This window comes from Channa argus, chromosome 20 (genome assembly GCF_033026475.1).
Source record: "Channa argus isolate prfri chromosome 20, Channa argus male v1.0, whole genome shotgun sequence".
NCBI lineage: Eukaryota > Metazoa > Chordata > Actinopteri > Anabantiformes > Channidae > Channa > Channa argus.
The window spans coordinates 9056120-9084031 of NC_090216.1; the positions used below are offsets into that span (position 1 = coordinate 9056120).

The 27912-nt window shown below is 37.0% G+C and overlaps 3 protein-coding genes across 3 annotated transcripts in view; all 3 read left to right on the forward strand.

Moving 5' to 3' along the window:
• Positions 1–6614, forward strand: part of kcnh4b (potassium voltage-gated channel, subfamily H (eag-related), member 4b) — a 36849-nt gene extending 30235 nt beyond the window's left edge. The window contains exons 12-16 of the mRNA XM_067489078.1: positions 525–563; positions 1332–1711; positions 2785–2876; positions 3523–3599; positions 4527–6614. Coding sequence (XP_067345179.1) covers positions 525–563; positions 1332–1711; positions 2785–2876; positions 3523–3599; positions 4527–5441 — 1503 coding nt within the window. The 3' untranslated portion in view covers positions 5442–6614. The remainder of the gene's footprint in view (positions 1–524; positions 564–1331; positions 1712–2784; positions 2877–3522; positions 3600–4526) is intronic.
• A 3916-nt stretch (positions 6615–10530) lies between these two features.
• Positions 10531–19081, forward strand: LOC137105751 (ras-related protein Rab-5C-like). The gene is made up of 6 exons (XM_067488315.1): positions 10531–11320; positions 12245–12558; positions 13344–13495; positions 13834–13956; positions 14101–14194; positions 15161–19081. Exons 2-6 carry the CDS (start codon positions 12390–12392, stop codon positions 15283–15285), a joined length of 663 nt encoding a protein of 220 aa, XP_067344416.1. The 5' UTR covers positions 10531–11320; positions 12245–12389; the 3' UTR covers positions 15286–19081.
• A 4650-nt stretch (positions 19082–23731) lies between these two features.
• LOC137105939 (zinc finger protein 385B-like) overlaps positions 23732–27912 on the forward strand; it is a 63962-nt gene continuing 59781 nt past the window's right edge. The window contains exon 1 of the mRNA XM_067488775.1: positions 23732–24079. Coding sequence (XP_067344876.1) covers positions 24046–24079 — 34 coding nt within the window. The 5' untranslated portion in view covers positions 23732–24045. The remainder of the gene's footprint in view (positions 24080–27912) is intronic.

Consider the following 27912-nt stretch of genomic DNA (forward strand, 5'->3'; position numbering starts at 1 on the left):
TGGCAGTGATGGTTTTTAAACTTAGTATTGTGCTTCTTAAACGGATTAAATTGAATGTGTGTCCTTCGTGAATTGGCTTCCCTGCATCAATGAGCAACACTGGCACTTGACTGGGTGAACGATAGACTTTGGCTTGTGTTGTCACATTAAGCCATGTTGTCAGAAGCAGAGTTTTCACACATGATGGAAGGCTTCACACCACCACAGTTTCATTTGCCCTCTAGCTAGTGATTATGCTAAATTACTAGCAATTTCTGCACTTGCCAGCAAAAAGGCAAACCTCACTGGATTCTCTGCAATTAGGAATAAACAGCATTGGTTATGTGATTCAGCTTGTGTAGCAACTGACCAAGGTCATTTAATAATAGTGAAAGGGAAAACAGTTCCAGTGGGTACAAACAGTGAATTACAAATCAGAATTCTACACAATGCTTTTTTTTATAACAGAAGGTTGAACAAATAAACCTATTTTGAATGTAACCATGTCTTGTATAACTTATGTTGCTTTCTTTTTGTTACTGCAGGGACTCAACAGGTTTTCAAGGTCACCCAGACTCTCCCATGTGAGTTTGGTACAAATTCAGTCTTCTTCTCTCTGAAGTGTCATCATTCATTTATAACAAACTCAAAAAACCTGGCCTTTTAATTGAATTATGTTAGATTATATTACAAAAGACAAGACCGTGATAGAATTGTATTAGACAGATTTGTATAATGCATTTAATTTCCTGGCTTTTAGCTGTCAAGTTTTTCAAGGTAACCCCCTTCTGTTTTTCTGGGACATACTGTAATGCTGAGTACTGTGGTTTGTGAAAGGACTTCCCCTACAGGTTGAGACTAATTTGGAACCGTGAAAGCAGCTCAGTCCCTGGAGTTAAATAACTGGGTCAATAGTGCTCCTAATGAGAACACTTACAAGCTAAGATACTGATTTTTAATGCTAGCTCTGTCTGTTATCAAAAGTTGCACTTGAAGCCATGGTAAAAGTGTAGTAGATTTGTAACAGAGTTATTAATGTGATTAAAATATAATATATTTTTTATACTATGTGCCAGAATACTCATTCATTGTTTTAAGGTGGAAAAGTATAGAGTGGCATTAAAATACTTCGGTTAAAAAAAAAAAGATAACATCATTTTAAAATTTTGAATTGTTCAAATGTTTTGCTACTATTTTAAAATAGTATCCTATTTCTGCTCTAATGTGTTTTTATATCCTCATGGCCTATATTTTGATAAACAAACATCAGAAGGTTTTAGTATTTGTTTACTTAAAAATGTAAATTTCACATTGGTAATTTTTATTGCACATTGTATTTTTCTCTTTTTTAGGAAAACAGGCTCCCTTCTATCGTGGAAACAAAGGCCGATGACCCCGACAACCCCTTCCATCTCTCTTCAGCTACACAACCCCGTCACAACTTCCTGCTGACCAGCCTCAACAACCCGGTTCGTCGCACCTCCCTGGGGAACCTGTTGGGGGATGAGCTGAGGCAGTTCAACGCCCTGCGACGCTGCCATTCACCAAATCTCAGCCGCAGTATTCATGGTCAGAATTCATCCCCTCAGCCACAGACAAAGCAAGAGCACAGTTTGTCAGCCTCAGCTGCAGCTCTGGCGTCAGTCAAGGGAGAGTCAAAGGCTGAGCAAAAGCCTGCAAAGCTACTTATCCCAACTTTTACCGGGTTTGGACCCCAGGAACTAAGTCCCAGGTATTTTAAAAACTAACATTAATTTCAGATATTTCCAAAGCAGTGAACAAATAGTAGTAACTAGTAACATGTTGCTATGTTGATACTGCACTATTTGTTTTTTGACTCAGAATTAAACCATTCGGTGATTAGTCTTTCTGTGCTTTATTGTTATACCCAGCAATAGAGCTACCGTTGGAACTGGTATACGTTTCCAAAAAAGTCATAAATGTGGATTAAATCCTTCTAAAATCCTTAAGAGAAGACCTCATTCTTTGTTTGTGCACTGCAGGTTGCCAGACAAAACACCTTTGGCATTGAACAGCAATTACAAATATTGTTTAAACTTCACAGTGGTAGTAATTATTGCAAAACTCTTGTACTGGATTGCATTATTGTGTAAGGGATTCTATTATTCAAGTAGTAGTAGGAGTATGTTAGTAGTAAAGATTGATACCTGTTTTCCTGTGTTTGTGTCAGGGTGGTATCTGTCTGTCGGTTAAGGGAATTACTTTATTTGTTTCCAGGATAACCTGTTTCAACCTGATAGTCGTCTAAGCAAAACGAGATTATAGAGGCAAAATACAGAAATGTATTACGTCACACGAATGGCTTTTCTGTCTTTCTGTCTCAGTCTCTCGCTGAACTTTGTAGCACACAATATTTCTATATACTGTATACACTCCACTCCAAGTAGCCTAATGCCTAGTGTCACACTGATGGATGCCCAAAGTCATGCTACAGAAACCTCCATCATCTGTTTGATATAAATGAAGCAAAGCTGCATTTCAAATTTCAGCAGATGTCACTGCATTTCATTATTGTCTTATCATCTAGCCCCAGCCGTCTATATTCATAATGTATACCTAAGTCATCCAGTAAGTCCTAGATATGGGTAAGCACTGGTTCAGAGAGCTCAGGTGTCCTCCCTCCAGACTGGGCTCTTCTCCTCATGTTCAAAGGAACATGGGCCTCTGCCAGCAGCAGCTCTCGTGGCACATACCTGTGTTGCCTGATAGCCTATGATGATAATTAAAAAAAGCTCTACTGTTACATTAACTGCAGCTTCCCTGCTGTTTACCCCCTCCCACCAGGGTTGTAGATGGCATCGAAGACAATGGGCACACGTTCCATTTCAACATAGAGCACAGCGGGCCTAAAGCCAGTACAGGAGGTAGCACCCAAGGTAAGCCAAACCACCTCCAGCAGCGAAGTTCACCCGAGTGCCACATGGTTGGTGGTAAACTAAGTTCAAGCAGTGGATACCACAATGCTGCCATGCCTCTTTCTCGGGAAATATGAGAGCAGAGGAATGAAATGACAGTCAGATGTCCATAGAAGCGGAGAACAGGCTAAGGATATCTGAGGTGAAAGCAGGGTTTATCAGACCTGAGCTTTTACTGATGATGACTGCCAAGTAATTTATTTTAATATACAATAAGTGTTTAGGAAACTGATGCACAACAGTACAAAATAGCAATCTTCGTGAGATACTACAGTACATATGTAGTTAAAGTGCTTAGAAGTGGTTTAGAATGCAGCTTCAGATTTTGATGGAATAGAATAAATACTATTTTGTGAGTAATTGACACTGTTTTATGGAACTATGAAACACCTTTCTGGCACTGTGTGAACAAAATAGGACATAAATATTGTCTCCATCCATTACACATACCACACATTCAACACACAGGTATATATGGATACATATACAGTAAATTACAGATGCGTCACACCTTATTGTTTTCTATTTCATATCAATACTGTTAAATTCTCAGGATGTGCTAATAAGTCAGCTACTTACTTCTCCCTCCTTCTCCTCATTTCTCCAGACTCCACACAGGCTAACATCACCCTGCTGCAGGAGACAGAGGATGTCAGGCAGAGCATCAGTCAGCTCAACCAAAAGGTAACGTACAATTCTTAACAAAGATCAACGACTTTTGGCTTGACCCATTACGGGGTCGCCACAAGTTGATTTGAATTTTTACGCAGGACGCCCTTTGTGCCGCAACCCTCCCATTTTATCCGGGCTCGGCACCAAAGTGGCCCTGGGTGGCTGGTCAGGGACCTAGATCCAAATCAAGTATGCTCTGTATCTTTCTCACCAACTAACACACATCAAGCGTGAATGATTCTGGGATAAATAAATACAGCCTATCTCCAGTGAAGACCATCCCTGTAAACATGTTTCTTGTGTTTTATTCCTTACTAGTCATGGTGGTACATTTACAGCCAGAAACTTACCATGAGATTAAATAGACTCAATTTCTGCCTTATATCTTAGTCTGTCGCTGTGCTTTTAATCTGAATGTAAATAGAGCAAATGCAGGTGCAGTGAGAGCATCCAGATGGGCCCAGGTAGGTGCTGTGTGAAGTAGATATTAATTAATCAGCAGGGCACTTCTGCAGTGCAGAGGATAGTCAGGAGTGCTGACTCGACGATGTAAAGAAAATAATGTTTGACAATAGCTCAGCTGTAGTTGTGGCCCTTCTTGGGCCCATTTCTTATTTCTCTCGCTTCTATTCAGTTTTGTGTCTCCTTTGTTCCCTGTTTGTGTCAGTTACCTTTGTCTGTGATTCTCTTAATCTCATCAGTTCAAAAGGAGTTGTTTCTTAGAGTCATTGTGGATTATACTTGTTTTGTTTTTCTTTGAGAAGTCGTCTGGATTCTTGGGGTTAAACCTTAAATAGGAAGAACAGCTTTTTGTACTTTATCGCGTTTTTGTGAACTTTGCTGTATTTGCTAAAAGTAGTAATAGAAAATACAAGTTAAGAAAGAATTTGCTCCATGACTTTTAGTGACATTGCTGAACTGTTTGCATTCTCTACACAGATGGGCATGCTAAACCAGGAAGTATCTGAGCTTACAAAGGGCCTGCACAATATGATGCATCTCCTCCAGGACCACTTATCTTTGCATCACCATAACGCGTCCTGCCCTTATAGCATGCATATAGTGTCCAGCTCTTCCACAGTCTCCAACAATGGCATGCCATTTAACCTAGCTCCACCTTATCACCTCCTTAATGTTCCTGTGAGCCCCGAAGACCACAGCAAGCAAATTGTCTCACCTGCTGACCACGTCACCTATAGTGGAGCTTCTGAAGCTCAAACAGAAAGCAGCCACCTGCTTCCTTCCTCTATGCCACCTGCTAAGTCCCACCCACCCCGATCTGTAAACTCTGCTTCAAGATTAGATTTACATCATAGCTGTGAGAGCCTGACGACACATCTGTGGACCAGCCCATCTCTTGATGAGCACTCCTGCCTTTTGCCAAGTGCCCCTACAGGTATGTCCACTCAGAGCCTGCTTGACCTGTTACCAAGCTCTTACCATCATCGCTACCCACCGTCTGAGTCTCTTCGAAACAGATCACAAACTTCACAACAAGACATTGGTGTTCTGGGGTCTGCACCGACATCTCAAGATCTGACCCAGGACACTTCCATCTTCCAAATCGAGGACCCACAGCCCTCAAGGTACCTTTCTTCTGCCTCTTTACCTGAATTGCTCAGTCACCCTCTAATATCCACCCTGGATTCAGAATTGCCACAGTCAGATGCCCTTGAGCCCATTCTCCCACTGGGCCACCTATCTGCCATGGACCACCCCAGTATGGAGTGCCTACTGGGGAATGGGAGTTCTGTCGAGAGCAAGGACAGTGAGAGTTTGTCATCACAAAGGTCCAGCAACGACTTTCACACAGCAAGCACAGAGCAGTCGTGGTGTCAGGACCTCATAGACTAAACTGTACTGGTTTCAGGGACAGACTCTCACCGTCACTTCATTCCAGTTTACACCATTTCTATGCAAAAGCATGTAATTTGTGCATTACCTTGGCTTTACTAAAGTGTTTTTAAAGAAGTAATTAGAAAAGCTTCACAACAGTAAGTTCCAGTATATGCTGTATATTTTTTTCCAAACTCCTCAGAGCAATTTGCAGTTGATAGTAACTGTTACCTCCTTGCATGGTAAAACTATTTATTCTTTTTCCTAAGGAAAAGGTTTCTAAATTAATGTGTAAGCATTCTACATGATAACCTGTTGACTTTGTACACAGATACTGTATTTATATGACAGGTCAGAGGGTTGATGTTTTAATATGTAGTACAGAGCAAAATGGCACATACTTCAACTTGCATTTAGGTAATAGACTATGTGCATCACACAGCTCAGATTGTTTATTGTTTTAAATTGAATGTTTCCTCAGTTCAGCACCTTTTTTCATTTCTGAATTTGAATATCTTATGTCCAGTCTCTACACAAATGTATGCACTACATAATATATTATTATTTCAATTTAAATTCCATCAAATATTGCCTTTTTATGCTCTCCAAATGGTCTTTCAGGAGATCTAAATACATTACCTATTATTACCTCACCAATGCAGTGAATATATAGCTATGAAATAAATTCAGTTGGTCCCCAAAATAAAGAACTTTGAAAGATTAAAAAATCTTTCTCAAGGATCTACAGTACAGATACAGTAGTTAAACATGGCTTAGCTGCTGAAAACTTAAACATAATCAATGTATATATTTAGTTGTTAATTAACAAATATTACTGCCTCCTAATCTTTCACACATTTTCTGTTCTCCTCCACACTGTATTAAATATAACGCTATAAAATAGGTGTAATTGTCCTCTACAAAAGAGAACTTTTAAAAACTTGGAATTTTCTTTCTCGAGGATCTAGAATTATATTAACATCCACAGCTGTGGACACATCAAACATAAGTAATTGTACATATTTAACTGAATGGGTGGTCCTATGAAATGTGTACTACTGTTATTACTATTAAAATATGAATGCCTCCTTGACATCAACTCCTACTCATACAATAGTCAGATTACTCAAGAATGTTACTCTTTTTGAATGGTTTCTCCTTGGCTGACATAATAAAGTGTGCAAAAAATGATTGATGTTTCCTTTTAATATGGTGTCATGCTAGTTTTTTTCTGTCAAAGGAAACACAATAAGTAAAATGTGTGATGGGTTCGGCATGCAGTTTAATACATTTGCACAAATGTTTTACTGTAACTTTAGACCAATTATGATTTATACCCAGAAAGACATACAGGTCCAAATCCAAATATTTGTGACAAGGCTTTAGAAGAACTTGAGTTCAGATACTTTAAAATGAGTTAAAGATGTTTTTCATGTGTTCACAGTGTTTGACAGGTTGATGTCTATGGATAAAGACACTGGTCTACAACTTTGTAAGTTTATGTTGCTACAATAAAATAGAATTTCAAAGGGTATAATTACAAAGTAAAAAGCACAGGTACATTGTGTTTGGACTTGAGGCAACTTACAGTATGTTTTCTCCATTCGGATCCTGTTTGTCTGCTCTGATAAAAAAAAACAAAAGTCTTGAGTGACCTTGCTCTTGATATGATGTCTCTGCAGAGAACAAAACAACATATAAAGTTACCAGTCGGCTTTTTTTAAAAAAAAAGGATTTGCAGTTTTACACTGACTTGACTCTAAATCTGATTTTTGATGTATTTACCAAGAGGGTAACTTGTAAATGAAACTACTCAGACAAGAAATTTAGCAAAAGGTTCATCAGCATTAAAATTTCTTAACTTTATTGTTAGTTTTATTATTGCATTGCGTCCCTCAGGGCTGATGATTCGTGTTTGAATTAGTTTTATCTCCACTGGCTCAGTTTCAACAGGTCTCTCTTGTCAACATCAGTTTGTCTGTTCTGTCCAACAAAAACAAGGACATAGAGTATGACCTGGTGTGACATACTGAAGTTTTGATGATGATTGCAACATTTAATTATACACGAAATGGGTCAGAGACCAGATCTCATTTGTTTTAATTAAAACTTAAAGGAAAACAAGGACCCAACACTGTAATTATTAGCAGTAACAATGTTTTGTTTGTGTGTTATTATCATCTATTGTTCTAATAATCTGCAATGTCATGCAGTCTGAGCTTGAAAATCAGGCTAGAAAAGCCATGATAATGTTATAATATTGCAATAAAACTGAATAAAAGGGAAACTATTGCAGGGTAGCAGGCCTCCAATAGCAGATTAATCAGGCTGGATATATTTTGTATGTTTCTGAATGTGTGGATCATAAAATAGCTCTGACATTTAATTAGGAAAATGTGGTGGCTTATATGCTCATCCTTCTGCCTCATGCAGAGACTGCTGTGCTGAGACAAGGAATAAAGTGAATCTACAGGCCTGCAGTCTGTTTTAGCCACAATTAAATGGAATTGCAGAGCCTCATTGGGAAGGTGAGGCTTTGAGGTGTCGCTGTTGAGACATGACAATGGCCGTGCCAGCCTCATATTTGAAGCTGGACAAGCTGGGGAAGTAGTGAAAAGTAATGATCATAAAAAATAAACACAACAAGATACTTTTCATACTGATCTTTTAACTTTTTCTATAGTTTTCCAGCTGCCAGCTGCTTTAAAGGGCAAGTGATTTGAAATGAGTCAAAACAAACAAATCGTATTTGCTGTAGTGCTGCCATGTGACAAAAAGCAAAAGAGCAGGTTTTTACATTTATGTTTTCTTTTTTTAAGCCTTTATATTCCTTTATTCTTTCTCCATTAGTTTTTATCATTTATGCAGTATATGCTATTATATGTTTTTAATAACTATTTATTAACTATTGTCTTAGAACTGACTCAATCATTTACTTGTCATTTCACTTTTACACTAAGAACAAATGTTTTTGTTCTTTGTAAGTGAATTTAACAAATAGATCAACTGAGCTAATATGATTCAACCATTACAACATTGCCAATGACAATTTAACTTAACATGAAACTGGGCTTAATATTGTAAACAGATACAGTCAGGTAGTTCAGAAAGAGGAGTTAATTGAGGTTTAAGCTCAATCTAAACCAGTGTGTGGGTCTCTGGGTCTCTCACCTCTGGTCAATGTAGTGTAAGCTTTTAAAACCAGGGTAAATAATCTGATTGACGATAAAAAACAGAAACAAAATGCACTGTGTGTGAATGTCTTTATACAGTCACAGAAGCTACAGAAGCAAAATACAGCAAGATGATAATCCACTGCAGTCACTTCATAATAAAACCAATATTAAAAGGATAATAATATGAGTTGCAGGACTGGACATAATGGAATAAGTCCAATAGAATACAATAAGTAGGCTACAATATCACTTTATCACATTGTTTCACAGAGAAGAGGAAATGGATTATTGTTGGCAAATTGTACTTTTTAAAATATCCAAAGATTAACTGTACATTTAATTTGATAGTTCCAGTAGCCAACACCATCTGGGTTTTTGATACCTTGGTATTTACTTCCCTGAAATGTGTCCTCCTTTGTGCTTGCAGAAATGACACTACGAGCTATTTGTGATACTGATAACTGCCAGTTTGGAAAGGGGAGAAAGAGGACATCAGACATTTGATGCAGAGATGAAAGAGCTTTCAGAATTTGGAAGTTATGTTTGGTTTTATATTATTATATTTTGTCTAGATTTTTTCAAATTCAGTTTTGCTCATCTCAGTATCTTCCAATTTCTACTTGGAGATTTGCTTTTTGTTTTATATCATGATCCTGAATCAAAGTTCAATGCAATTTCTGAATCTATTTTCTCTTCTCCTTTCAAAATATTGCTTTTTTGTCTGTTGATTTTCATTCATTTTGGTTATTGTTGCAAACCAGTTTCTCTCATTCTGAGGAAGCTCACTTTTCACCACATCTGTCATCACAACATTTCCAGCTAAAAATGTGTTGACAAATAACAATTTCAAGGCTAAATCATTGCTGTATTGTTTAAAAATGTTTTAAAACACAACCTTTGGGATGATGCCTCACATTGTCAGGCAGGGGCACAAACTTTGGTGCTAAATATGACAAATATTAGTGAGTTCTCAAAGGGGAATCAGATGCATCATATTGTGTTTTTCCAGGACCCAGGAGGACCCAAAACCCAGATGGCCATTTTAAAGTTAATAATATACTGGAAATACAGTGATTGTGTAACCAAACCAGATAAGTAAGAAGCCAGCAATCTGGTGCTGTAGCACATGTTCTACAGAAGGACAGTTTACCAGGTGAGATGTGATGCAGTTCCTAATTTAAAGGGTTTGATTTTCTCACACTTGCTCAAACTACCTTTACTTTGTTCATGCAGATAATTGTGAGCGCGACGTGAAAACATGAAGACTGTGATTCTCGCTGTTTTGGTCTTGTTGGTTGTCAGCCAGAGTGAGTAAAACTCAAAGTCTGCACTTGGTTTCACCAAAAAGACAAGTTTGGCCTCTTTGAAACTGTTATCTGTTAATTAATATTTTCATTTATACAGTATGTGTATGTTTTTAAGATTTAAATGACAGTTTGTGGCAGTGTAAAGGCCCAGTATATAACTTGATTTTTATTTGTTTTAACCAGGTGAAGGCTTGAAGTGTCACTGTGGAGGCAATCGTATCTGTCCAGATCCCATTGAGACCTGCAACCGTCCACTTGATGTCTGTGGTAACCTCATTATCTATGTTGAATCAAGTGAGTAAATGCCTCTTTCGAGACATTTGTCTGAAGACAGAATCATTATTTTGACTGAAAATCTGTTCTGTCTCCATCTTGAAATAGGACCCACCCACTCCACGGGTTGCATGTTATCACAGTTCTGCTCACATTTGAATCAGCCAGGCAATATATCTTGTCGTAGCTGCAGGTTTGATCTGTGCAACAAAGAAAGTTCATAGAACACATCTTCCAAAGAACAATATACTGTCAGATAGCATGCTCTGCTTTAATAAAGATTAATTAGCTGCAACTATTTCATGTTTCACGTTTAAATTTATTACTATTACTTCATTACACAGTACAGTTTTAAGATAGTACTTCTCACAATACGACTGTATTTTTTATCCTAAATACTGCTTTTGTTTTTAAAGAGACTAAAGCATCCTGTGAGAAATCCGCTTCTTTCAGGGTATACTGATAAAGCATCACATGACTCTAATCACACGTTGCTAAGTTTTTTTCTTTCTTTATCACATTGCGCCATCTTGTGGTTGATAAGATACTGAAACAAGTCCCAGTATATAAAAAGCCATGTTTACAATGTTTACTTTATGATTGTTTTTGTTGTTGATTATTCCATAGCATGTAAACAGAAACTACAGCCAGAGATTATAAGTAAATAGATCTGAAGATGGAGGTCTGAAAATGTCAGGAAAAATTAGATAAAGATCCCAAATTCAGGTTTGAGACGCTTGTAGTGGTTACCCAAGAAGACTTCAAGACATTTCTTAATTTCTAAAAATATGTTTACAATATGAGTGTGTAGATTAAAGTAGAAATATTTGCTTTTTTTTTTTAATTACAATTAAATTTGCAACATCCAAATGTGCAAAAAGTGAAGAGGTGTGACCACTTTCAGAAGGCAGTGGCAGTGAGTTGGTTTCTTGTGACGCTTTATTTTCTTCTTATTTGATTGGCTGTGTCATGCATCACATGGCAGGTGGATCTAGGAAGTGATTTAGTTACTCAAGGCGGAAACATCTAGTACTCTGAAATTAAAGTGTTTGGGGAGAAAGAGAGAATTACTATTATTGAAGAACCACACTTATGTAATTGACAGTTAAAAGGGCGTCGTGGAGGTTGCTATTTGTTACTGGTAAGAAGTCTAACGTTCTATTTGTTTCCTTTTAGTTTTTTTAATGTCAGCCGATGCCAGCGTCTCTCTTAGCCTTAGCCTCGGAGCTAACTTGTTGGTTTTGTTTTCGTCCGGTTGAGCAGTGGTCAAAGTTAGGCTCAGCAGGCTTGTTATCAGTTTGTTTGTTATCAGGCTTGTTGCTGCTGTATCCTAACATAAAATATGAATGTGGAATGTAATGTTGACTATTAAAACATGACATGGTATTAAGGTCCGTGTTAAAATCGGCAGTGTTTCATGATGAACTTTTAAACATTGGAAGGCGTCTGGCCTGTTATAGGTTTTATTTACACCACTGTGCAGCAAGCGTACTACAAAGGGTTGCTCTTCAAACTCTGAAATATTATTAGTGGACCAGTGATGGATTTGTAAGCCTGGTACTGATAGGCTATCTGTATTTCAGGGTTTATGAAGCTTTAGTAGTGATAGTAAAGTTTTACATAAACACAGATGCTACATTTACTAACTCTACAGTACTTGAAGATGTGTGTTTTTTTTTTATCCTATAGCTAAATATATCAGTTCTTTATGTACAGGCATGAAGACGACTGTTTAAAAAAAAAACCCACAGATATAAAGTTTCAGTACCACAAAACATTTTGTCGAATAATTGAGTTGATCAGTTTTACAAAACTGTTAGAAATTTAGACTGTGTCTCTGCTGTAGTACTGCAATTTTAGCGTTCAGTTGTTATTGGGGGAAATATATTGCAAAAGGATTCAGACTTTGAAAATAAGATTTATATGAAAAACAGTGTAATAGGGCTGTAATTCAATAAAAAAAAATATTATTTAGCATGTGAAACAAATCTGCAACATGAACAGCTCTGTTATCTTATCCTTTTTGTCATAATTATCACTGTTTTTTTAATTTTATGTTTTAAAGGTAAACTGTGTTGCTCCACCTTTGTATGCCCCATCTGGTTCTTCAACCTTGTTAACCATCAGTGCCTGTGGGTCCCGACTTTGCTCCCGTCACTACACTCTGTAGTTTAAGGCCATCTCATCCATAACTGTCTCTGATTTTGTCAATGGCTGGACGTGGTGGCGGAGTGACTAGGCCTAATGGTGCCACAGCCACAAACAAAATTTGCCAGTTCAAACTGGTGCTGCTGGGGGAGTCAGCAGTGGGCAAGTCCAGCTTAGTGCTGCGCTTTGTCAAAGGCCAGTTTCATGAGTTCCAGGAGAGTACCATTGGAGGTAAGACAGAAATGTGTTGCTAGTCTGTGAAAAAAAATAAAATGTTAATAGCGTTATTTATATAAAATTGTTAGAATTTGTCAAACAGGCCAAAGTTCTCCAGTTTTAAATGTCTAAACATAAGCAACTGTACGTTAGAATAGATTTAGTTCAGTTTGGTCAAAAATACAGATTTGACTACAGTTGATGAAAGTTTCTTGATTGTTATTAATACTTGTTGTTATATGAACAGTTTGGTCAGTATTGAGGTTCAGTACTCATAGATAGATATCTAATGCCGAAGGGAAACCCCAGTCCTGCAGTACCTTTTAGAAACTTGTTTGAAACTGACAATGTGGTTTATAGGAAACGCTGTGGCATATAGGTCAAGGCTAATTGAAAATGTTTAGGATGTAGTTCACTAAATGATTTAAAGTTCCTGATCTGTGGTTCTAAAAGTGTTTTTTGAAACAAATAAGTGGCTTATAAAAACAAGATAAATTAAATTTATTTGTCCCCCCCCTCCTTACTATTGTTCTGGCACTTTTAACAACGTGGAACTTTCAGTTCTTCAGTAAGTCACTGTTCATAAGGTTCCTTGTTAGGGAATAAATGCTCAAAACAAGTGTCTTGATCTATCTAATTATCTGAATCAAATATCAGGAACCGACTTCATTCTAACAGGTCTAACAAGCAAAAGTATGTTTGGGATGTTGGTATGAAGTGACAACCAATGGCATACTGCATAAATGATCCAGGAAGGTTGAAAGTTAAAACACTGATGTGTGTTTGTCTGCTTGCTTCAGCTGCCTTCCTTACTCAGACTGTCTGTCTGGATGACACCACTGTGAAGTTTGAGATCTGGGACACAGCAGGTCAAGAGCGCTACCACAGCTTGGCTCCAATGTACTACAGAGGAGCACAGGCAGCCATTGTGGTCTATGATATCACCAACGCGGTGAGTTTCACCTGCAGGATAACAGTGTAGGAAGGACTCTTATTATTATTATTATTATTATTATTATTATTATTATTATTATTAGACAATTTGTAGGCCAAACTATGTTGATGACCAAGGAAAATTGTAGAATATTTTTTGTTTGTTTTTCTTTTCTTTCTTGCAGTCATAGCTTCCGTCTTTGAAATTAAATTAAATCTAGTCCAAAATTAGTTTTTTGAGGTCACGTCAACATCCAGTGTTGTTCAACTTCTAAATGTATTTTTGTACATATGTAAAAGTAAAACATTATACAGTCTGCGGCAGATCAATTCTATTAAAGTTCGTTGCTTGATTAGGATACTTTTGCACGAGCAAAAAACTGGGTGAAGGAGCTGCAAAGACAAGCCAGTCCCAACATAGTCATTGCCCTGGCTGGAAATAAAGCAGACATCGCAAACAAGAGAGCTGTGGAGCTTCAGGTATGAAAACACATAAATAAGAATACATATTTTATTTTTCAGTTCAGTAATTTTAAGCTTTGTCCTGAATTTATCATGTGTATTGATCTTGCCACTGTAGTAGATTCATATACACGAGCCTCAATACCTAAATAATGTTCTCAGGAGGCGCAAGCATATGCTGATGACAACACTCTACTCTTCATGGAGACCTCAGCCAAGACTGCCATGAACGTCAATGAAATTTTTATGGCTATCGGTAAGTACATAGTTCACGTGAGATTTTTCCTTATGCCACAGGAGTTTTAGTATAACACTCAAATTAGACACTAATAAGGCTGAGCAACCACTCTCCTGAACTGACCTGAACAGTAAGATGGTACTAGTATTAAGATGGTTCATTTCTTTTTGCAATTCAACAAAGCGTAACAATAGACAACTTGGTGAGTAAGCGTACTCACATCCTATTATTATTCATTAGCAAATTGCATATTTCAAAACACATTTTTGGACTAAAGGAACTTTATTGAGGTTCTTAGAACACAGTTTTTAAGTCAAATATTGAGCCAATGCATAGGTCATGGTGGAGAATTTAAGCTATTTATGCTGTAAGGTCTTCTAATTTTTTGTCTAGGACTGCTTTTATCTCACTTTAAGTTTTGGTATTTTTTAATGTAAGAAAGCACCCATTTCCATTGGTTTGTCCAAATTAAGTCTCTTTGTAATTTTTAATCCAGTGTTTTCTGTTTCAGACCAGTCAGTGTTCACTGTCCTTCTTGAGAGAGTAAAGAGCCTTATTTTAGCAAGCTGAGTGCTGATGTTCAAAATGTTGTAGTTCAATCTGGTTGTAAAAATATGGCACGTTAGTGCCAGTTTGAGTGGAAGGAAAGTTAGCTATTACAAAAGTCAGCTGCTCGCCGGAAACCAACACATCCATTGGTACTGTACTGTAAATGCATACGACCCTTGACTGGGTTACATCACTTCAGCGCTGCTACTGGCAGTCTGAATTTATACAGAAAAAAAAAAAAACTAACCCATGAAGGTGTGTACTTCTAGGGTGACCTCCCCGGTGGTTAGTAGGAGAACTGTTTCATCTAAATGTGCGTAATGACTTGTGGGCAGTTCTGCCTAAGTGATATCTCTTTTTATTAGAATAAAGGGAAGTAAGGAACTTTGTTTATTGCTAGTGATGATGCAAAATTTTATCTGTTTGTTCCTGTAGCAAAGAAGCTACCGAAGAATGATCCTCAGGGTGGGGCTGGACAAGGGGGACGGACCAGGCCAGGTGTGGATCTACACGAAGCTGCTCCTCAGAGCCGCAGTGGCCAATGCTGCAGTGGCAATTAGCAAGTACAAAACAATGAACTTAGTGAGTGAGCAAGCCTTGAACATTGTTTTAAGGACAGCTAAAATCCAGAGAGGCAGGAAAGGGCAGAGCCACTCGCCACTCCTGCACTTTAACAGAGATTACAGATGAGATTATCTGGATCCTCTTTGATTAAAGGACCATTTTTAACAAGAATCATAAGCTAGAGGGATTTGCTATGATCTCTCACTGTTTCTGTACTGTCTTTCCCCTGTGTATGTATCTACCTCCCTGTTCATCTTCAAACTCTATTTCCAGTTGATTGAAGTCTGTCTTAAATAATCTTTTTAAACAGTAATACTGCGGTTGTTTGCCCTTTTTCCTGTTTGTTTGAGTGTGCGTGCATGCGTGCGTGTCTGTTTGTGTATACATAGTACATACAATATTCCTTTCTATTTGGCTGTCATTTCCTCCTACATTCATCATCTTTACTATAGATACAGATACATGATTATTCACACATAGTTTGAAAATGGTAACGTAATTATTCTCTTTGTCTTATTGGAGTTTGTAGCACAGCATTTTGTTTCTCGTTAGTGACCTAAACATGAAACATTTAGAAGGAAAGTTCGAAACTGTCCTGATTAGTGGGTTAAACATCTAAAAGGTTTCTGAACTGAGCAACAATTGCAGTTGTTTGCCTTCACTGTGTATTCATTTCTGTAACATGGTTGTTAGTCTTTTTTTAAAGAAATGTGAAAATAACTTGTAAATCTAAAAAGTAATAAATGACATGCAAGATTAATTTAAATTTTAGTTGTTTTGCAGTGCATTGGAGGATATTTCCAAAGACTTTTTGAGTGATTTTAGTAAATCTGCTGGCATGCAGTTCACCTGCCTGATAAGTGTAGATCATTCTGGTTTGATGTGAGATGTACAGGGTAATTCGATTATTATTTAGAATAGATATGGGACAGTATTGCTTTTTTCTCACTGATAATTACATGCAAAAAAATAAAATGGACTCTGCAGTCTTGCTTCGAAGCTGATGTTCTCTAAAGATTTCCCTGCTATGTTTTAACTTAAGCTTAAAATAAAAACTTTAAAAATTTTATTTAAAAGGAGTCAGCTGCAATATATCTGCCTGGTGGTAGCATGTGATGCTAAACGTGCATACATCGATTAAAAAAAATTATGTTTTTTTTATTAGATCAACATGTCTGGTATATTCTCTTTACCTTTTAGTCAACAATCTGGAAAAAGAAAACGCAAGTGTGTACATGTATGAATCACCTTAACGGCCTCTTAGTATCTGATTCTGGCTTGTATTGTCAAGCTGCTTTAATAATTTCTTATTTTGCTAAATACACAGTGTTTCTACTTCCCGTTCTTGTCTGGCAGCTGATGCGGAGGTGAACCTGTGCCTTCTCATCAAGGGTGATCTTTGCTTTTCCTGTGTTGTTCTGCCTGCAATAACATAAATTTCCTTTAAAGTGATATTTTAACAAGATACATTTCTGGCTGTTCGTTTAAAGCAGTTTTATTTAGCTTTTTACTTCCACAGTGATTTCATAGCCACAGCTCTGGAAACAGGCTTTGTACACATCCAAATACTAAAACAAATACCTGAATGTGACTCCTGACCTCAAGTTGGTAAAGTCAGTCAAAATGAGTAAAAGTCTAAAATGGGCCTTTTTAGGAAAAAGACAGCAGCAACAATGTTAGTATTTCGAGCCACTAGATGGCAGCATCACACCTGAATCAGCTACTAAGAGAGTTAGAGAAACAACTTTCATGTATTGCCTATTAAGCCAGGGGAACAACAGGCATTAATTAGGGTGAAATATTTAATTCAATAAATGGTTAGATAAGTAACATAAAATGTATCTTTAGCTTTGCATTTGAATGCACACCCATCTGTGTGCATGGTGAAAGTGGACGATATGTAGACTGACCACTCATAGCGCTATTACTGGCAAAGTGAGCCATTCCCTTCCCTTCTTGCAGGCGAACAGCACGTATGTGCTACACCTAATTTGTGTTCACCTGATTGTACTAAAGCAGGGTTTTTGTGGGTTAATGCAGCAGTTCTCTTTGTTGTGATGACTATTGCCCATTTAATAGGTGTGTGTGACACTCTGTGAGGTTCTAAGTGATCTCTACTTGCTCCAAGTTGCTCTAACATATTAAAAGCAGTTGTGATTAGAGTTTGTTCATTTGTTGACATTGTCAGCCATCAGTATCTGATAGTGGACATACATTCTTGTTAGTTTATTGGGTACACCTAGCTAAAACTGATGCAAAGAAAAGCAGACATCCTCCTTGTATGGAGTTTATTAAGCTAATGTACTTTCAATCCAATTTGGAGTGTGGTTTCCATGTTATAGTCACTATGGTACATATAGATTGTGCTGCTGTATTGTTTTCTATTGTACTGCTGTGTTTTTATTCCCATTTCAGTGATATACCATTTTGGAAGTGCGGTTATTCCTCACCTGTAATATTGTGTATGTTATCTACAATGATTAATAGTATCACATTTATAATAAATGGAGGTACAGAATATATATTTACAGTCAAAAATAGTTTATATCCCAATTTGCCACGTCTTGTAGAACAAATCACAGTAATAAGCATTTCCACCCACTTCTGTTGCCATGAAAGTGCCACTAAGTAGCCATGAAATGATGGCTGAATATGTTACGTAACACAAATACAGTGCACACTAACATTATATGCCCATAGCAAGCTGAACATAATTGTCTCATATTAAGTAAATATTAAGCTCTTTTCTACAGAACCAAAGTAACCGATTAAGTCAGTCCTTTACTTACTTTGGTAACTGTGATGTGTTGATGTTACATGTGTACCTGTATTACTTTTACAATGAGTTTGTATGTATCTTGTAGCCTAAGATGATATTGGCAGATATTAGGAATCAACTGCAGATAATTAAAGTGTTCAAATCAAAATGCAAGAGAAATGTAATACAAAGAGTCATTAAAAGCTGTGCAAGCAAACTGCACTAGCAAGTCTAAAAGTCCACAGGCAAGAATCAGTGGCTCCGAATACAACAATCTTAAAATTTCTTCTGAATTTTCAGTGTTCCGTGTTCCGTTTTTTTTTGTTGTTTTTTTTTAATTTGCATATTAAACATCTGTATAAAAAGACACAGTAATGCACTTTATGCAAGTTGGTTATTGCATTTTAACTGACCTGACTGAGTGTGATGAGTGATGACTCTTTTCTGCTACTGCTGCGGTTACACTGTGTTTTAGCATTTAACATTATTGTAATGATCAGTTTGGCCCGAGTGGTTGCTGCCCTGCAACACATCATAAAAACTTCCTCTGTGTAACAAGCTTGTCTTGAAGTTTCACTCTGTGAAGTATTTCTACACACACTCCCAGCTAGCAAATCCAAGTCAGGTACTCTAGATTTAATAGCAGATATCTCAAAGTCTGTTGTCTTGGTCTGACCATCTTTATAAAAATGTCCAAAAACTTTAACCATGTAGAAATATTGTAAACTGTCTTTGAGGCTGACGGACCTGCTTTGTGGTTTTAATGCTTTTAAAGCCATTCGAACACACAGGCATCCATTTGCCTTCAAGACAGGCGGTATCTTTGCCTAAAGCAGGCGGCTGCTCTGTTCACAGCAAATGATTTCTCATTTGTTGAGCTGTCAGTCAAGATGTCAAGAAAGAAACTCATTTCATACTTGGCCTCTGTGAATAATAATGGTGTGAGAGCTTCACTGAAATTGACTGTGTTTAGAGGCGGAGATTTACACAATAAAGGAAATGTGCCCTGAAAATAAATTCAGTCAGAAACCGTTTATACGTTCACATTTTGTTCCAGGGATGTTAGTTGTGTGTCTCGCACTCGTACAAATAAAACAGGTAATGTGGCCAAAGCCTAGTCTGGAAAAGGTCTGGTTGTCATAACAACACGAATTTTCGGATTAGCTTTAATACAGTAAATGTGTTTTTGCTTGAAAAACCACTGGTCCAATTTTACAGTTGAGGCCGTGTTCAAAAAGAAATAAAACAGTCAAACATTTCCAAACGTTCGCTCTGATGAACTGATGTTTTCCTGGACAGAAAGAAATGTCATTAAATACCAAGGGCACAGGGACACGGTATCTGGATTGGATTCTGGTGGTGCAGTTTGAGATTTTTGCTGATAGCAATAGAATGTGTGATGTGGTACAATAATGGTTTCTTATCTAAGAAGAAACGTCGACTCTATTGCCACTGGTTGAGATACTAGTGAGGAAGGAACAAGACTAAAGAACATAAAATAGCTATTGAAAGCTTAGTAATTTCTTTAAATGTCTTGTATTATGTGTATTTGCACATGCTAGTGTCGGTAATGTCGACATTCACTCATTACTTTGAGCCAGGCAGTTAAAAACCAAGTGGCTGTTTCAGTGTCCGACTAAAGACAGGCTGTTTTCTCAGGTCCAGATATAAATGAGTCAACCATTCAAGAAAAGCTTGTCCCAAGGAAAGAAAAGGACAAAAGAACAAGGTAGGATTTAAATACTGTATCCTTTGAAGCAGTCAGGTCAAATGTTGTTTATATAGCCCTAAATTATAAATGAGCCTCACGGGGTTATACAGCACAACATTTGACACCCTTTGACTTTAGACCCTCAAACTGGACAAAGAAAAACTAACCCCACCCCACAAAAACCCTCTAACAGGAAAGTTGAAGATATGTCGGTAAAGACTATTAATGTTGTATTTACTTTGAACAATATAAAATTCTGAATGAGTAAAGCAGTAAATTTTAGTAGTTGTGTTTAAAGCTACACGTTATCTTTGGCACTACTTCTTCATCAGCATCTCAAGCACTAAGAGGTGTTGTTATTAAAATGCTTTCCCCTCTTCAATCTGTTAATGTTCACGTATGATGATGATGCAGTGTTGTATTTTTTCAGTCCATGCCAAAAAAAATGAAAACAGTGGGTCATTCACTATCTTAGTGATTTTAAGATGTTAGTATCAAACAAATTAGTAATGTCTATCTATTTAATTGTATATTGTAATAATTTCACATTGCTGAATCAGTGGGACATTGTAAGTCTTTTTCTACAATGGTAAGCTGGACATAACACAATACATTTATAAACACTAAGTAGATAGAATTTAGGATCCATAATTAAAATGAAACCATTGGACCAAAAAAAAAAAACCTAAAAAGATGATATTTTTATAAATATAAATTATATTTTTGATAAGGTGTTTAAAAAGTATATTTCCTGACCATGATCTCAGTACAGTACATTATTTTTTTTTTGACAAAATACTTGGATTCACTTCATTATTACTTTTTAATTCACCAAAAGTAATTAAACATATATAGGTTAGAATTATTAATTAAATACGTAAAATTGTATCAGACATATTTTTTTCCAAAACAAGTAGAAGAAAAAACAACAAATTTTAATTGACAGTCATAAATTGTTAATTAAATACATTAAAAGTGAATATTAAGGACCATGAATTTGGGCAGCACTGAGCTCTTTTTAAAAAAAACTTATTTTTTATTGCCACATCCAGAAAAGCAGCAAATGGAAATTGCCATTGATCTCCTTTAGGTCTTGATTGATTCTTTCATACAAACTTTTAACTTTGGAGAAAGGACAAAGCTATTTAGAAATGTCCTTTTCATTTCCTGACATTTGTCTCATAAAGCAGAAGGGATCCGTTTTTCTGTCTTATCCTACATTTATAGACGGCTTAGGAGTCCATAATGGACATAAAATGTTGTTTTAACCTCCTATGGGTCAGTCACTTTTCTGCAGCCGTTGCAGTGGACTAATAACTAGATCTACTGTATGCCAAATTGCGTCAGGAGTTGGATATTGAAGTCACGCTCAAATACCATTTACTGCTGACGGTTACACTGTTCCAAGCTGTGAACTGCAGTCATTATCTGGCTCCAGCGTTCACAATGGTGCTTTTCTTCTCCTCCACATTTTCACTCTATTTTTTCAAATGAAACCACTCACATCCTTCAATTGCCATCTCAATCAAACTGTGAAGTCAAAAGACAGAGTGAATACATTTTTTTAGACGTTGTCATAGTGACCAGGTTAAACTGAAATGTGCGGCTCTGGAGCAGCCTGGTTCTTGATAATTCTGAGGCCAGAAGAATAAAAAATGTCCTCTAATGAAAGCACTCAAGATGATGACGGAGCTGAGGACTGGCATTAACTTTGATGCAGGGAACATGTTGATTGGACTTGAGCTTCATGGAAATTGAGCAACTGAATATATACTGAACCAGCCTTAACAACAGGAGGCTGATTCTACTATTGTGGGAGTATTTGGTTTGAGCTACCTCTATGCATATGCGTGTAGCTATTCAACTCTGTGGTGTTTTCTTTTGTATCCAGAAACATCAAGAGCACTTGATGAGCTGATATCTTACACCCTTGTCTCTGCCTGTATGTGGGTACTCCACAGGCATATGTGCACCTTTATTTTTAGGGTGGCTGCCTTGTGGCAGGGTCAGCCTGGGTGCCAAAGGACTTCAATGAGAAGGACATAGCTCAAACTCCAAGTATGTTTCCACCGTGCATCCATCACCGTCTGGCTGACAGCTGGCCCAAACGCACACCGCTAGGTTGGTCGCGCGACACACAAGCATGTGCCTGTGTCACTGAACTCCTGAATTTAACCACAGGCATCTGCTTTTGAACACAACCCAACAATGTTAATGAAGGGGTCTAAAGAGGGGTGGGCTGAGGGGATTGATGGCTGGTGATAGGCCCTGCAGGGCACAAACGGGAGTTAAAGGTGGAGGGGATTTGACCTGTCAACATTTTCCTTTGACCTCTCAAACAGTTTGTCTTATTCTGAGTGGACGTTATGCAGTAACAGGTTTTTAATAGGACAGTCATATACGTTAGCATTGTATTTGAGGCTGTAAAAATGCCATCAGGTGTGTTACAAAGACTTTAAGTGAAGTCACGTAAACCATTTACTTTCACTGTGCAGAATAAGGAGTAACAGCAGCTGGAACAACAGAACTGGAAATGTTTACAACCTAAACCTAAGGGAAATGGTACAACCTAAAGCATGTGTCACAAACTGGGGGTTTGGGGTTTGGGAGGTGTGGACATCATTCAGGAGAGGCAGTTCTGTAGAATTAAAGGACTGGGGATGAATAATGAAGACTAGAATCCTTGTCTTTGCTGTTTAAAATTTGACTGCTGTTTTTTAAAACTATGCCTTGCAACTCCCACCATTACTGTGCAGATCTAATAATACTGTACATTGTTGGAGAACCCCTTGGAGATGTGTAGAGTTGCTACAGCAGTGAGTAGACCCCAAAAGCTTTCTTGATGTGGCAACACAAGACTTATTTTTTTCACCGAAATATTTTGCTCCAAATACAATGGCAGCAAGCAGCTCAAGTTCTAAAAGGGACATTTCTAAGCACAGAGCTTGAAATATTGCATTGCAATGCATTTATTAATAAATACATATATCCAATATTTGAAAGGCACCATTGTGAATATGTTTTACATTTACAAATGATTCACAAATTACTACAAGAAACAGTAAGATAGCTCATGTGCTTAATGTAATATAAATGTTTATATACTTTCTCTCTTGTAGGCGGTGGGGGGAGGGTTGCAACTCTTGCATTTTGCCTAACTACTCTGAGATTATCGACACAAAATAATACAATTTGAATACATTAAACTACAATCTGTCAGTTATTAATCACTTCATTGAACTTAAAAAAAAGAAAAAAGTGCTATTTAAGCCACTGTTCTAAATGCATGAATAAAAACTGAAGAGAATTTGTTGTGCCCTGTGTGTTGCTGGTCAGCCACTTAATTTTATCTTTATTAAGTGCTAGACATGACAATAATTCTCAAAGGAATTATGATATAGATATGTTATATATAGGTTCCTCTGACCTATAAATAAGCAGCTCACATAGCATAGATGCCACCTCAGGGCCAGACTGTTCTGATGAAGCCCACTGAGGCAAGAAAAAATGAAGTGGCACTGTTTTGCCTTAGAAAGAAAAAAATGCATTGCATTTTAAAAACAGCCTTATCTATTATACTACATCTGGATGGGCCTTGGCACAGGTAAATGATCTGGACCCCCAGGCTGAAATGCAAAACTACAAATTAGGCGACCAATGTTTCTGCACATTTCATGTCCATTTCTGTCCTCATGTGTCTCCTCTTGGAAAGCTCATTTTGTGTCCATCTTTTAACTGAGCCCTGTGGCCAATGGTAGGTTATTTTGCAGCCCACTGCAGCCACTATGTACTAAATCACCCTGACACGTGCTGGGACAGCAAAACAAAAACTTATTTACTTAACCTCAAAACAGCTTTTTGATAATGATAATTCCACACTCAGCGGCTCGCTGGTAGGAAAATAAGCCAAACTGGGATGTGCAGACTTGGTTTCACGGTTCCAGCACCTTTCTTATTAGAGGAATGAGGCTGTTAATTGCGAGTGAGCCCACTCCTGAACACGTGCCTGCGGAATAGTATCAGATTTTTAAAAGATATTTTTGAGTAAAAATTGTAAATTACTTGGTGAACAAATCTACACAGATGTTAGTTTCGGTGTAGCTTCCTCGCTGTGATCACGCTCTCTCTCCCTCATCCTCGCGCGCACTGAAACGCTATCTCCGTCGCGCAGCAGCCCGGTTGTGGCACAGCGCGCGCGCGCGCATTGCCCGCTTGGTTTGTCTTGACTCGCTCGCGGGACCGAAACGCTTGCAGCTGAGCTCGTGCTGTAATCTGTGACAGCTGGAAATGGACGGAGCAGCCGAGAAACCGTCTGACACAGGTAGGAAAGCGTTTTTAATTCGTGCGCTTCAAAGGCTGATTTCTGTGTCATTTTGGATTCTAAGGCGGACCGCTGAGGGCTATATGTTTCTACACTATGCTTCTCTTTGTCACGAGGTAAAAATACAGTGGCTTTGACTAAAGCTGTCACAAACCAGCAAATACTACGTTTGTACACTAACGAGCGATTACTTTAAAATCCTCACATTTTCCTGTAAGGATGACTGTGACTTTACTTTTATAACATAAATGTCCCCATACATCTATAGCCCGACACTGAGACAACAAATTAGGTTAACGTGTGTGAGCAACGTGGAAGGAAATAAGTTAAGACTAAAGACTAATGATCATTGTCATTCATTTTAAACAGCAAGGGTCGTAAAAATCACTATTTGGAAGTTTTCTTTGACAAAGAAAATATGTTCATTACTATTCAGTAGCTGTCTTAGTTCTGTTGTTGCTGGAGGTCAAAGGCATTGCGTTGACTAAGTGGGTCATTGAATGAATTTGAATAAAAATTTTTTTTAAATCCCTGAGTTTAGGTGCTGCTGTGTACAGCCTACACTGTAGGCTTGTGTTGTTGCAGATGTTTGGACACCTGAAGTTGGAAATTATTTATATATATATATATGTATATATATATATATATATATATATATATATATATATATATACATATATGTGTATATATATATATATATATACATATATGTATATATATATATACATATATGTGTATATATATATATACATATATGTGTATATATATATATACATATATGTGTATATATATATATATACATATGTGTGTATATATATATACATATATGTGTGTATATATATATATACATATATGTGTATATATATATATATATATATACATATGTGTGTATATATATATACATATGTGTGTATATATATATATACATATGTGTGTATATATATATATACATATGTGTGTATATATATATATACATATGTGTGTATATATATATATACATATGTGTGTATATATATATATACATATGTGTGTATATATATATATATATACATATGTGTGTATATATATATATATATATATATGTGTGTATATATATATACATATATGTGTATATATATATATATACATATATATATATATATGTATATATATATATATGTATATATATATATATGTGTATATATATATATACATATATGTATATATATATATATACATATATGTATATATATATATATATATATATATATATATATATATATACATATATGTGTATATGTATATATATTATATGTGTGTGTGTGTGGGTGAAAAAAAGAAATTAATAGTGGGCATAATGGACACAAAAACCTTCTTCAAGTGTCCATTTGACAAACATTCCCTGTCATATCTCTTTACTTGTGAGGCAGGGTCTTGCTGAATATACCCTTCATTTCACTTTTTCCTTTGATGAATTGCTCTGGGGTGGATGTACAGTAGTTCACTTGGTGGTTCAGTTGTTCTTCTTGAGCCAGATGAGCCAGAGTTTTTGTTTTATTTGGCCAACAACACCAAACCTAAAAGTATTTAATCTATCAACTTTGTACATTCCCTCTCAGAATCAAATTTATTTATGTGAAAATATATGTTAAGTATGTGAACCACCCTAACTTTCAGTTTGTCATATTTCTCTTCAGTTTGTATATGTTCCTGTAAACACCTTACACTGCCATTACTGTGAGTGTTGCCATGGCATACTCAGCTGCTACTCAATTCAAGCAGAGTAAGTAGACCCACTTCAACAACCTGCGCTGGCCACATCATCATCTTCTGCATCCTCTTAAAATGACCTTGCTCTCCTCCCTCCCCCTTTTGCGTCAGCTAAAAAACCTAAATAGCTCTAAATGACACACGCCTGCCTGCCAAGCATGGCTTCTCCACAGAAGAGATGTTCTTTTCAACTGCATTTAAGCCGTCATCTTTGCTGTGAACAAAAGGTCCTTGATTCATCAAATCCTGCGCCTCCTACTGCCCACTCCTCAGAGTGATGCTGTAATTATCACTAGCACTCCTCCTGTGTGAGGCTGGGAGATGCTTTTTTTTTTTTTTTTTAGTGCCTTGTGTATTCAGGTGTGTACACACCCGGGACAGAGGCACACTCTCTCCAAGCATCGAGAAGACTCAAATTCACTAAACTAGCTTCCTAAAGAAAAACAAAAGCCATCTATTTATATAGCTTGGGTATAAACTTGGTGTGCAATAAAATGCTAAAGGATACTGACTCATAAGTTTCTTCACAACATTATAGTTAAAAAACAGAAGTTAATTATATTGAGAAAAAAAGGGAATTTCATCAACTAGAAGCCTGAAAATGTTTCACCACAACAGAGTTAAATGACCTGAGAGATCTGACTAGCTTAAAGGATAAGGCCAATGTTAGAGAATAATGATTATGCTTTTCTAGTCCATTAAATAGTCCAAAATAACCCAGAAATAAGCCAGTCTCACACTTTTTCTTTCTTTCCTTTCTTGATTTTTAATGTGGGGATTCAGTGGTTCACATAACAAAAGTGTAAATTATTTTCTTAAAGTACACTTCAACCATGCTATAATGTCAAGTTGCGTGGTGTGATTGAATTACTCATTGATCTTCGGGAGGGGATTTTGCGAATACCAAAGGATTGCTTAACCTTCAGTTTCTTTTAATATTGAATTTGCCCTAGAGAATATGAGTGAGAAGCAAGGCCCGACAATCAGCGCTGGGCAGTGAAGTGTATTTGGTGCAGTTGCTGGCAGTGCGTTTGATCATGTGATGGACACTGGCCCAAAAAGGATTTTTTCAGATAATTATTAGAAGAAGGGGCAGCTTTTATATAAAACTTTTTTTTTTATTTTTACAGTTTGATCCATTTGGTCAAGGATGGTTTGGAAAATATAGAAAAGCAGTAGGATTATTTAATTCATTTGTGTGTGTGTGTGTGTGTGTGAGACAGAGAAGTATCGTGATTGGAGGAAGTCGCTAGTGCTCTATAGGCACAAAATCCCTGAAACCCAAATATTTTTTTGAAATAAATGTGTTCCATAACACTGATGTAAAGAGGTTCGGTGGAAGCCTCTGGTGAAACTGACTCATTGAACAGCACTGGCAGTGGTGCAGATGTTTGCTTCTAAAAGTGTTAAATGAGGCTCAACCTACTCACCAATCACAAGCAGAAATTTGCACTTTATTAGCAAGTTTATTAGCTTTCTTATTTATTGTAATTTGATGATTACGACTACCTTAAGGGCTGTGCAGAGCCTGGTGGAGCTCGAAGGGTAAAGGGAAGCTATATCAGAGCAGGGAGAGGGAGAGTAGGGCCGAGAGGACTGAGTCAGTGTCTCACATTAGCTTTTAAGGTGCTCTGGGTTCAGTATTCAGTGACTTGTCCAGGAAGAACCGAGAGTTAAGCGGCTGTCTCTAGGTAATCAACTGAGCTAATGGAAGGAAAAATTAAAGATTTAGACACGATAAAGTCGGGATAAAACGAATAAACTAGGTGACTTTCTCTATATTGAGCATTCAGGAATAATGTTTGTTGCACATTTGGTGAAACAGGCTCCAGATTATTTTAATTCCTGTCTGGATTCGGGTCTGGATTTGAAATTGAGGAATGTGATACTGAGGAATTTTTTTAAGCTAAGTTAAAGGATAAAGATGGCAATATGTCATATTTTTTCTCTGGTTGGATATATCTCTCTCTATATATCTGAAGGGCTCATCTCAGCACTTCGTGTAGTAGTTGATATCCATTACTCTCAATATCTCTCAATATCATATTCTTTACATTTGGCATCTCCACCATAGTTTGACTGTG

Coding starts and splice junctions, on each gene's coding strand:
- LOC137105751 (XM_067488315.1), top strand. CDS start 12,390: ATGGCTGGACGTGGTGGCGGAGTGACTAGGCCTAATGGTGCCACAGCC. Junction 13,957..14,100: donor AGAGAGCTGTGGAGCTTCAG/GTATGAAAACAC, acceptor TAATGTTCTCAG/GAGGCGCAAGCATATGCTGA. Junction 14,195..15,160: donor TGAAATTTTTATGGCTATCG/GTAAGTACATAG, acceptor TTGTTCCTGTAG/CAAAGAAGCTACCGAAGAAT.